This window comes from Camarhynchus parvulus, chromosome 5 (assembly GCF_901933205.1).
Source record: "Camarhynchus parvulus chromosome 5, STF_HiC, whole genome shotgun sequence".
NCBI classification, from domain to species: domain Eukaryota; kingdom Metazoa; phylum Chordata; class Aves; order Passeriformes; family Thraupidae; genus Camarhynchus; species Camarhynchus parvulus.
This window is the reverse complement of record NC_044575.1, coordinates 60,732,107-60,744,434: the sequence shown is the minus strand read 5'-3', so window position 1 is coordinate 60,744,434 and position 12,328 is coordinate 60,732,107. Positions and strand designations below refer to the sequence as shown.

At 46.4% G+C, this 12,328-nt stretch overlaps 1 protein-coding gene across 2 annotated transcripts in view; it reads right to left on the bottom strand.

The window, feature by feature from the left end:
- Positions 1-12,328, bottom strand: part of MDGA2 (MAM domain containing glycosylphosphatidylinositol anchor 2) — a 222,433-nt gene that overhangs the window by 16,368 nt on the left and 193,737 nt on the right. For both annotated transcript variants that reach the window (XM_030949844.1, XM_030949845.1), the window contains 4 exons: positions 11,667-11,844; positions 9,096-9,116; positions 3,061-3,216; positions 57-215 (listed from right to left, as the gene is read on the bottom strand). In XM_030949844.1, the coding sequence (XP_030805704.1) occupies positions 57-215; positions 3,061-3,216; positions 9,096-9,116; positions 11,667-11,844 (514 nt within the window). The remainder of the gene's footprint in view (positions 1-56; positions 216-3,060; positions 3,217-9,095; positions 9,117-11,666; positions 11,845-12,328) is intronic.

Sequence of the window (12,328 nt, the reverse complement as noted above, 5' to 3'; positions counted from 1 at the left end):
CACACAAGAGGAATTTTTTCCAGCTATTTTTCCCAGAGGAATTGGCTTTCTCTCACCTATGTGCTGTCCATACATGTGATAGTAGAAGCTGAAGCAGTAGGCCGTGTTGGTGGCTCCGTAGGGATTTTTGGGAGCGACGCTGAAAACGGGACTGACGAGTCGGGCCTTCTCCCCCTCCAGCCTGGGCCGGGATGTCTCGATGTACATGTAAAAACCTGGGAAAACCCAAAGGGAAACCATTGGGATGAGGCCCTCAACACCTGGGTACATGTGAAAACCTGGAAAAATCCAACAGGAAATCCTTAGGATGAGGCCTTCAGCACCTGAGACATCTGGACGTACATGTAAAAACTCTGGGAAAATCCAAAGGGAAGTCATAGGGATGAGGGCTTCAGCATTGTGTACCTGTAAAAATCTGGGAAAACCCAAAGGGAAGCCATTGGGATGAGGCCCTCAATGCCTGGGTACATGTGAAAACCCGGAAAAATCCAAAGGGAAGTCATTGGGATGAGGCCCTCAACACTCAAACCAGATGGAAATCCTTAGCACGAGGCCCTCAACACCCAGGATGTCTTGATGTACATGTAAAAACCTGAAAAAATCCACAGGGAAGCCATTGGGATGAGGCCTTCAGCACTGTGTACATGTAAAAACCTGGAAAAATCCAAAGGGAAATCAGTGGGATGAGGCGCTCAACACTCCACACAGATGGAAATCTTTAGCAGGAGGCCCTCAACACTCAGGACTTCCTGATGAACATGTGAAAACCTGGAACAACCCAAAGGGAAACCCGTAGGATGAGGCCTTCAACACCTGTGTACATGTGACAGCCTGGAAAAATCCAAAGGGAAATCCTTGGGATGAGGCTTCCAACGCCTGTGTACATGTGACAGCCTGGAAAAATCCAAAGGGAAAACCATTGGGATGAGGCCCTCAACACCTGTGTACATGTGACAGCCTGGAAAAATCCAAAGGGAAACCATTGGGATGAGGCCTTCAACGCCTGTGTACATGTGAAAACCAGGAAAAATCCAAAGGGAAACCATTGGGATGAGGCCTTCAACGCCTGTGTACATGTGAAAACCTGGAAAAATCCAAGAGAAACCCTTAGGATGAGGCCTTCAGCACCCCACACAGAACTTAGGATGAGGCCCTCAACAGCTGAGATGTCTTGATGTACATGTAAAAACCTGGAAAAATACAAAAGGAAATCACTGGGATGAGGCCCTCAACATCCAGGACGTCTCAATGTACGTGTAAAAACCTGGAAAAATCCAAAGGGAAATCCTTAGGGTGCGGCCTTCAAAATCCAACACAGAAGAAAATCCTTAGGATGGGCCCTCAACACCTGGGATGTCTCAATGTACACATAAAAACCTGGAAAAATCCAAAAGAAAATCATTGGGATGAGGCCTTCAGCACCTGACTATCTCAATGTACACTGAAAGATCTGGAAAAATCCAAAAGGAAATTATTGGGAGGAGGCCTTCAACATGCAACACAGATGGAAATCCTTAGGATGAGGCCCTCAACATCTGGGACATCTCAATGTACATGGAAAAACCTGGAAAAATCCAAAGGGAAATCCTTGGGATGAGGCCTTCAACATCCAACACAGATAAATGCAGGAACACCTTAGAATTATCAAGCATCCTGATAAAGTTCTCACTTCCATCTCCCACCATGTCATTTCTGGGACTCATTTTTTCCCTACATGAAGTCCCTGTGTTTCCAAAAGCTGCTCCAAAGCCGTGTTTTCTATGAAAACTAAAATCCAGGAAGCAGGCCAGTGCTGGAAAACATCTCCAAACTGATGAACCTTTGCACAAAATCTGAGGGGGTTCAGCCCTCAGTCCTGAGGGGGAAATTTGTCCCTGGAAACATGACTTGTAAAATAGAGGGAAAATGTCATGATGGGAACCTTTCAAGGAATATTTTCAACTTGCCATGTCAATCCCGAGGAAGACAATATCCATTTATTCCATTCCTGGAAGTGCCAACCACAGAGATTTTATTGAATTAATCCAACCAAATGAATGTGGTGCAGGATGAATTTTTCCCCTTTGGAAGTGCACACAATGAAATAGCAGGAATTACTGCAGGTCTGGATAAATTCAGCACGATGTGTTGGACTTTTCAAATGCAAATTCCCACTGCAGTCAGGAGCACACGTTAGCAGGGGCAGCAGATTGAAAATTGCACATTTGAACAATAGCTAGAGCAGAAATGGGGCAAAAACCACCTCGTTGTGATGGGCTGAGAGAGCCCAGGGGAGAATTTAAATGATGTGAAGTAGGAGAATGTTTTAAGATGAGCCAGATTGCCCCACTAGAGTTTAATGTGAAGGGAATCACTTTGAAAATGGCACAGCAAAAATGAGGCAAGGTGGGAATGGCACCATCAGGAGTTGTGATCTGGGACCTGTCACACCTCAGCACCAGTAATTCCTTCTGGAAGTACTTGAAGGATCTTGATCTGAACTTAGAGCCCCTGGCAGGGCCTGAAGGGGCTCCAGGAGAGCTGGAGAGGGACTGGGGACAAGGGATGGAGGGACAGGACACAGGGAATGGCTCCCAGTGCCAGAGGGCAGGGATGGGTGGGAAACTGGGAATTGGGAATTCCTGGCTGGGCTGGAATTGCCAGAGCAGCTGTGGCTGCCCCTGGATCCCTGGCAGTGCCCAAGGCCAGGCTGGACATTGGGGTTTGGAGCAGCCTGGGACAGTGGAAAAAGTTTTTCATGGAAAGAGTGATAAAGTTCTGGAATGGCTGCCCAGGGAGGTGGTGCAGTCCCCATCCCTGGGTGTGTTTAACAAAGCCTGGATGTGGCACTGGGTGCCAGGGCTGAGTTGAGCTGTTGGGGCTGGGCTGGACTCCATGATCTTGAAGATCTCTTCCAACCTTGTGATTCTGTGATTCTGTGCTCCTGCCATGGCAGGGGTGGGACAAGATTAACTCAATCCTTTCCTATCCCAACCCATCTGGGATTCCATGACCAGGAAATGGCTGAAGTGCCTGTCCTGGGCAGTTCCTTATCCCACATTCCTCACTGCTGGATCTTACCCTCCTTGGAGCCGGTGCGGTCGGCGTTGGGCCCCGTGTTGGGTGTGTATTTAGTGTCCCTCGTGGCAGTGCTTTGTTTTGTCCAGTCAAAGTTGTCGGTGTCATCTTGAGTGAAAAGGCAAATGTTCCCATCCTCAAAGCCACAGTGGAACTCTCCTGCCGAAACAAATAACAGGAATTCACTGGCCAAGGTTTGCCATCCAATCCTTATTTTTCAAACTCCTTGTCAATTATCCACAGTTTTCTTTAGCAGCAAACTCAACAAAAAAATAAATCAGGGTCATTGATTTGTGCTGGTGAAATTGAAATTATATTTATGTCTTTTTGTAGAGCTCCTCCTCACATATTCAGATTTATACACTGTTTTTTGGAGGTGTTGTCTCTTTTTACATTTCCAAAAAGCTGGGGAGAACAGAATCATTCCCATAAAACATTAAGTATGGGGAGAAAAATGTGGGAAGTGGGTTAATGTGGTTTAGGAATAAGAGACAGCAGCTTTTCAAATTGTAAACATCATCTCCAAGTGGCATCTCCTAAACTATCCTTCATTTCAATAGGGATGGCAAAGGAAGAAGTGGCTAAAATGAGGCAAAGGAGTTTTGGGATTGACATGAAGGAAATGTCTAAAAATCAGGATATTGCCGCACAGGGAGGGAAACCAGGAGGAGAATTGAGTCCCCATCACCAGATTATCATAACAAATTCCTGGGAGGAATATCTGAATCCACATGGGAAGGAAAGGTGACTGTATCATGTCCCGGACACACCTCCTGGATTTTCACTCAGATTTCTGTGATGTATTTGAAGAAAGTGGTAAACACGTAGGTGTGAAAAATAAAAATTGCCAAGAACCCCATGGCAGATTCCTGGGATCTTCTCCTGCATGGAATTGTGAGAGCCCAGTGATCCCAGTGATCTGCCCTGCTGGGTGATGATGGGATGAGAAATTCCTCCTGTAATTTAAGAACCAAAACAAAGCCCAGCTTGGAGGTTCACTTCTCACTCAGAGCATCACAAGGCCCCGTGGAGTAGAACGTGCAAAAGCTGAATTTCACTGCATGAACAATTCCTGCTGAGTTTACTCTTTCTGCAAAGTCCATTGATTTATCTGAGAAAAGAAGGAAATCTCCCTTCTCCAGGGAGAAGGCAGCTGCCTGCACACGGTGTCAGCTTGTAGGGGTGCAATTTATATTCATTGGTAGGAGAAACTCAAACCCCCGGTGTCGGGGGATTGTTCATCCCTGTTAAACTGAGAAGGTGGATAAATGTTTGCAGGTTTGGGCTTTTGGGGAGCTCTAAATCCACTTAAGCCACTGGAGCTTCCCTGTTAATCAGTGAGGAGAGAGGGACCTGGAGCTGAGTGCTGCAACACTCAGGTGATGCTGCAGGCTCAGAAATAAGCTTGGAAATTTCACTTCAAACCTCAGAACGGACTCGGAGTGATTTCCAAATATTCCTGCTTCTCCTCCTGCCTTTTCAAAGAACAACACGAGGCCAAAGGGGTCCAGGGGGGATCAGGGAGGAGAAGACTGGAGGGATCATGCCCCTCTGCTCAGCCCTGGGCACATCTGGAGTGCTGTGTCCAGCTCTGGGATCAGCAGGACAGGAGGGACCTGGAGCTCCTGGATCTGGTCCAGAGGAGGGATGTGAGGATGAAGAAGGGCTGGAGCATCTCTGTGCCCAGGAAAGGCTGAGGGAGCTGGGGCTGCTCAGCCTGGAGAGGAGCCCCAGCTGAGAGGGGCCACAGCCCTGGCTGTCCCTGGGTGTCCCTGTCCAACCTTGTGTGTCCCCATGTGTCCCATATCTGTCTGTCCCTGTCTGTGCGTGTGTGCAGGAGGTCAGAGCAGGCCCAGGCTCTGCTCCAGGCCCAGCAATGGCCCCAGAGCCACGGGCAGGGATTGATCCCAGGAATTCCCAGGCACAGGAGGCAGAACTCCTGCCCTGGGCAGTGCCCAGCCCTGAGCAGAGCCCAGACAGGGGCTGGAGTCTCCTCCCTGGGATATTCCAGAGCCACATGGACACAGTCCTGTGTCCTGGGCAGGGACTGGCACCAGTGACCCTCTGTGGCCCCTTCCAGCCTGATCCATCCTGGGATTCTGTGTCCCTCCAGGACCATCAGTATCAAACACAATCCTATAAAACCAGGTTAGCTCTGGAATGCAGTTCCCAGAAACCTCCTTGGCTCTTAGCGCCTCGAGCAGACTGGTTTGGCTTCCCAGTAAATCCACCAGCATCACCAGATCCTCCAGGAGAATTCATTCCCCAGAGCACAGCTCCTTCACTGCTGCCCGGAGCAGGATGTGGGGTTCTGGTTATCCCTGGGAACTCAGCATGGTGGGAGCTGCTCTGGGCACCAGGGAGGGAATTCCTGCCTGGGAGGGGCTGGGCTGGAATTGCCAGAGCAGCTGTGGCTGCCCCTGGATCCCAAGGCCAGGTTGGACATTGGGGCTTGGAGAATCCTGGGATAGTGGGAGGTGTCCCTGCCATGGCAGGGGTGGGATGGGATTCAGGTCCCACCAACCCAAACCAGTCCCTGATCCTTTGATGGTTCCATGATTGCACCCAAACACTTCAGGAGAGACATCGACCGATCGACATCTCCATCTTTATCCCAAGACTGGGAAGAGAATTCCAAGACCCCACCAAGGTTCTTGGAATGTTCCAGAACTCAAACAAAGCTCTCTGCTCAAAGTGCCAGCTGTGCCTCTCCAAGAATTCTTTTTACACCACCTGAGCTCCAAATTCTTTTGGTTTACCCCACATTTTGTGGATTTCACTTCCACCTCCACTTCTGCATCTTCCTGCAACACAGAAGTTGCTTCTTCTACACAAAGGGATGAAATCAAAAGGAAAAAATTAAGTGAAGGAGAAAAGTTTCGATTCCCAGATCCAGTCCTGGAGCAAAGTGAACAAAAGAATGAATTTTCAGCCATTCAGCACTTTCTGCACTGCCCCTCCAGTGCCTTAAAAACTGCATAAATGTCTTTTGCCCTCAAAGTTTCATTAAGAAATTCCACATCAGCAGAACAAAAGATTTTTTCCTGAGGTGAAGAAAAAAAAATAAAATAAATATTCAAGCCAGATGGGGGAAAAAAAGAAGAGTCAAAGTTTGCCATTTATTTAATAGCCAAACACTGATTTCATGTGGAATACCTTGGAAAAGGTTAGTGCTAAATGTTCTTGGCACTGAACATTCCTTAAAAAATGACAGAAGAAGAAAAATGGGAAAAAGCTCCTCAGGCTTTGCTCCATACTTTTGTAGGAGCATTTAAATAGATCTGGATGCTCTGGAGCTGTTAATTGCTGAGCAGGAGGGCAGGAGGAACAAGCAGCTCTTCCACAGGTGCTCCAGCCATGGCCCTAACGATGGTGCTAATTAACATTAATGAGAGTGGTGGTTTTTCTCAGGGCACATGGCAGATCTGGAAGTGGATTCAGGTCATTAATAATTTCCTTGCCAATTAGAGCAAAAGCTGAAGCTGTTCTGGAGGTGAAACCCTTCATTGTAGCAGGGATTTGTGTCATCCATTCCCATAAAATCCAAGTTGGATGTGACTCCCGAACATCTCCTCTCTTCCATTATTCAGGGGTGACCTCTAATTGTACAAATTGATCTAAAATCCTTCTGGTTTACATTAAATGGTTTCTGTTAGGTGGTAAAAAATGAAGTGGAGAAGTGAGGCTCCACCTCAGAGTTGAAATCTTTTGATGCTTTTTGCTTGGGTATTGCAGAGATTGCATCAAAAGGCAGGAATTAGGGAATGGGATTATTCCAGAAGTGAAGCAGGGAGAGCATGACTTCAGTTTCCAGTCAGGAATCTTGTCCTGGTTGGATACAGCTCCTCCTCTTTGTTCACACATCATTAATGAAACCAGAAATCAGCCCAACAGAATTAGGAACAACCGGGATTTTGTAGGAAGCACAGAGAAGGGAGCTGGGAAGGGGCTGGAGAATCCCTGAGGGAGCTGGGAAGGGGCTGGAGAATCCCTGAGGAGCTGGGAAGGGGCTGGAGAATCCCTGAGGGAGCTGGGAAGGGGCTGGAGAATCCCTGAAGAGCCGGGAAGGGGCTCAGCCTGGAGCAAAGGAGGCTCAGGGGCCCTTGTGGCTCTGCACAGCTCCTGCCAGGAGGGCACAGCCGGGGGGGTCGGGCTCTGCTCCAGGGAACAGGGACAGGAGCAGAGGGAACGGCCTCAGGCTGGGCCAGGGCAGCTCAGGGTGGGCACAGCAGGAATTTCCCCATGGAAAGGGGGCTCAGGCCTTGGCACTGCCCAGGGAGGGTTGCAGTGCCCATCCCTGGGGGGATTTCAAGCCATGTGGAGGTGGCACTTGGGGCCATGGGGCCATGGTGGCCTTGGGGAATGGGGATGGGATGCAGACTGCGATTTTTTTCCTACCAAGGGATTCCACTCAAAAAATCTTCAGGGAAAGCAAGCAAAGCAGAATTCTACCATAGCTTTGGCCACCTGAAAGGAGTGGCCCTGGGGACCCTGCAGATTTGGTGGAAAAACTTTCCAGTCCCTCCCTTGAGCCGACACATTCCTTATTCCCATTTGGATGCCACCCACATTCCATCAAGATCCTACAAGACTTTTGGAAAATTAGTCTGAGATCTTAAAATCCTAGAGGAGCATGAAGCACTTGGGATTGTATTTTTTCTTCCCATCAGAGCCTAGATTTAATATATTAATCAGCAAGAGTCTCATTCCCTGCTCGTTAGGCTCCATGGGAGAGGTTCCTGCAGCTCCTGGCAGCTTTGAGCTAAGTCCTGCTTAATTATTAACATGTTGGGCAAGATCTTCTGCAAATAAGTTTAAAATTTACACAAAGGCTTAAAGTTGAGTCTGAGGGATGGAGCAGAGCCTGCTCCTGCCTGATGGCTCCGCCCTGCAGCAGGAAAAATGGGAGACTGGACCTCATTCCTTAGGTGGGAATAATTTTGGGATGTGTTATTAAAAACAAGAATATGTTGTGACAGAAAATATGGATTTGTTGGGCTTTGGGAGAACATGATGGACTAGGATGATGTGGGACTGTGGGAACAGGGTGCTTTTACTGGGATGTGCCAGAGCTCCATCCCAGTCTCCTGTCTGGATTTTTGCAGGGATTTGGTGCCCATGGAAAAGTGGAAGAACAAAGTGTGACTTTGACATTTCCAGCCTGGGACATCCCCGTGCCTGGTTGTGTCAGAGTTTGCATTTCCAGTCATGCCTGAGGAACTGTGTCCCGAGAACTTGGGGAGAACCAAGATCCACTTGGGCTCTCCCCATTTCTCTGTGGAATGAATCCGTGATTCCTGGGTCTCTGTGGGGAAGAACTTCCTTCTTTTTGGTATCAATCTGCCCTAAAAAGCATGGAAATAACTCAAGAACCACAAGGAAGGCTCTGGGGAGACCTTAGAGAACTTTCCAGAGCCTGAAGGGGCACCAGGAGAGCTGGAGAGGGACTGGGGACAAAGGATGGAGGGACAGGAGCCAGGGAATGGCTTGAAGATGAAGGAGGCTGGATTTAGGTGGGATATTGGGAATTGGGAATTCCTGGCTGGGCTAGAATTGCCAGAGCAGCTGTGGCTGCCCCTGGATCCCTGGAAGTGTCCCAGGACATGTTGGACATTGGGGCACCCTGGGACAGTGGGAGGTGTCCCTGCTCTTCCATGATTTCCCATGGCATCCCCAACGCCTCCTGAGCTGCTCCACCACAGCTGGATCTGAACTTCAGCCCATGGATATTTTCCTTTGGATGAATTCTCCGGGGCAATGAGAAAGATGAGCTGGAGCTGTGATTTTCCTTCCTTTATCCTTGTTGGAACAAGAGGAATCCCAAATGACACCTTCAGGTGGTTCCTGCTACCCATGGGCTGCAACTGGGAGTAAAATACTTCAAATTTAATTTTCAACTGGAAGTAAAATACTTCAAATTTACTTTTCAACTGGGAATAAAATGTTTCAAATTTACTTTTGAACTGTGAGGGACAATCAGTGCACAGACTGTTCTTCACGGCATGAAAAATAAAACTATAAATAATTTAAATACTTACGGAGATGTGGATTCACCGGAGCTGGAAAACAGAGGGAAAATAAAATTAATGCAAAGAAAAAATTCTAATTCATCAATATTCAGATTATCCTAATTTTTCCCTTGCTGACTATTGAAATTCATCTAGTTCACACGTTAAGAGGCTGGAAGAGAATGAAATCCAAACCTTCACAATGTCCACAATATCCTCAGCATGGGAATGGCTTCGCAGGTTAATCCAGAGGAATCTGTGCAATGCTAAAACCTGGCAATGGGATTGAAGGAGGGATTATTCTGTGGCTCTGTTTGAAGAAGGAGAAATTTAAGCATGGATGATTTAGGAAAAGGCCCCTCTGCCACAGCCCCACATAGGTGGGAAGCAGAAGGAGGCTGAGGTCAGGGCTGGAATTTAATTTTATCCACAGAAAATCCAAAATTAAATTTTATCCAATTAATGGGGACATCTGACAATACACAAGAGCATCACTCCAGGTTTTCCTGCTGCCCATCCATGCTTTAACCCCAGCCTAAGATTCAGCAAAATCCTAAATTCAAGCTGGATTTTCCACACCAGCTCTGAATTAGCACCACTTCACCTGAAACACCAGCAGTGATTTGCTCCAGTGTCATCTCCCCGAGAAACCCAATCTTTACATCTTTTACCTACAAATTACCTCTGATTCTCCAAAAAAACCTCAGTTTTACAGGATCCCCGAGTGATTGAACGTGGAATTAGCTGCACTTGCTGGCAGCTGCATTGACTGAGGCTTGATTTGTAACTAAATGCAGGGGTTTGGATGGAAAATCTCATCAGGTGTCGCCTCGAGTCGCACGGTTTGGATTGTTCCCAGCAGAGCAAAACCAACGCTCTGTGTCACACCCAGGCACAAAAGCAGACAAGGAAAGGAAGGTGGTTAAGCTGAATTTATTCAGCATCATAAACCTGGGGGGAAAAAACCCTCCAAAACAACGAGAAAAAACCACAAAAATCCCACTTTTGGAGCAGCACAGTTGCAGGACAACGTGTAAAGGAGGTTGGAGGATCCTGGAGCAGTTTGGGATGGGAATGGGATGGGTTTAGGGGAAGTTTTTATCATTTTGGTGGGAATTTTGTGGTAGGAAGATGGTGATAAAGAAGGAATTATGGAAGTGGTCCTTCTTGCTCATTCATTGCAATTTTTACAGCAGAAACACCCCCCTTCCCAAAAAAAAGAAATTCAATTATTCATGAAATAAACACCCCCAAAAATAGGTATTTGGATGGATTTAACAGAGGATTGAATTTCTGGGAATATGGGAAACAGGATGTATGGATATTGTGGTTTTCTTTTCAAATGTAAGTGGATTAATCTTTGTCAGAGTGACCTTTTAGAGGGAAATTTGTAAAGCCCTTCCATTATTCCTTATATAAATTTATAGATTATATAATCTTGCAAAGGACTACAAACAGTCGCTGCTTTTTTAAAGACAATAATTCACATTAAAATAAAACCTGCTCATTCTGGGGGAAAAAACCAACTTTGTTTGCAGATTTTTCTTTAAAACTCATCCTTCAAAACAAGAATCAACTCCAAATCTGCTGTTTGATGAAGCTAGCATTCATTTATTCCAATTTTTCCTTATTTCCCACAAAAAAATTGGATGGGATTTTGGGGTTTGACTGGCCAGAATTATTTTGGTTGGGTGATTTTGTTGTTATGAGTGGTGAAGATTTTCCTCACTCCCCATTTCTCCCCTTCCTTTTGGGATGACCACATTCATGACGTGGGAAATTTATAAAGCCCTTCCATTATTTGTTATATGAATTTATAGATTTTATAATCTTGCATAGTAGCACAAACAGTCACTGTTTTTATTAAAGACAATAATTCACATTAAAATAAAATTATTAATTCTGCTTATCCTGGGGGAATAACAACCTTTGTAGATTTTCCTTCAAAACTCATCAAGATCAACTTGAAATCTCGAATTTCATGAAATTGGATTAAATTTATTCCAACTTTTTCCTTATTTCCCACAAAAAACTGGATGGGATTTTGGGGTTTGGCTGTTCAGAATTTTATTGGTTGGGCATTTTTGTTGTTATGACAGGTTGTGATTTTCCTCTCTCCCCATTTCTCTCCTTCTTTTTGTGACGATCACACTCATGACATGGGAAATTTATAAAGCCCTTCCAATATTTCTTATATAAATTTATAGACTTTATATTCTTGCATAGTAGCACAAACAGTCACTGGTGGTTTTTTAAGACACTAATTCACATTAAAATAAAACCTGCTTGTTCTGGGAGAAAAAAGCCTTTGTAATTTTTTCTTCAAACTCACCAAGAATCAACCTGAAATCTCCAATTTCATGAAGCTGGCATTAATTTATTCCAACTCTTCCTTATTTCCCACAAAAAAATTGGATGGAATTTTGGCTGTTCAGAACTTTTTTGTTGGTATGAGAGGTTGTGATTTTCCTCTCTCTCCATTTCTCCCCTTCCTTTTGATGACCACGCTCATGACACTATCCCAAGACTTGGAACAGCCACGCTATTCCAGGTGACCTGGGACATTCCCAACCCCCTTTTCCTTGGGTTTGGGGTCCTCACCGCTGTATTTGATGACCCGGATGGTGGAGTCCCCCTCCCCAAACCGGGTGATGGGCGTCAGGCGGACCTCGTAGGCCTCGGGCTTGATGAGCTCCGTCAGGTTGTAGGTGATCAATTCCCCCTTCTGGATGTTCCCGTTCACCGTGATCTCCTGCTCCCACCAGCGCTGCTGGCCGGCCTGCAATCCAAAAAATCCAGAAGTCAGACATTTTGGGATTTGGCTTCACCTTAGAAAGCAGAGCAGACCTGGGAAACCTTCAAAATTCCGGAAGAATCAACGAGGAATACAACAAGGGATTCAACAAGGGATGAACTGCTTGAATTGTCCCATCACAGAATGTTTCTGTAACAAACCACACCAAAAATTGGGGATATTTCTTCCAGAGGCCACTCCACTCCTTCCCTGCCAGCTGCCCATCCTCTCCCCACAGAAATCAAATGGCACTTGGATGGGTTTTGGGGCAGGAAAAATGTGTGGGAGCAGACACTGGGCAACCTCCAAAATCCCAGAAGAATTAGAGAATGAAAAAGGAATGAACTTCCTGAGTTATCCCACTGTGGAGAATTTCTATAACAAACCACACCAAAACTTCGGAATATTTCTTCCAGAGGTCTGATGGCCCCCTTGGATGTGTTTTGGGGCAGGAGTCCCCCCAGTTCCT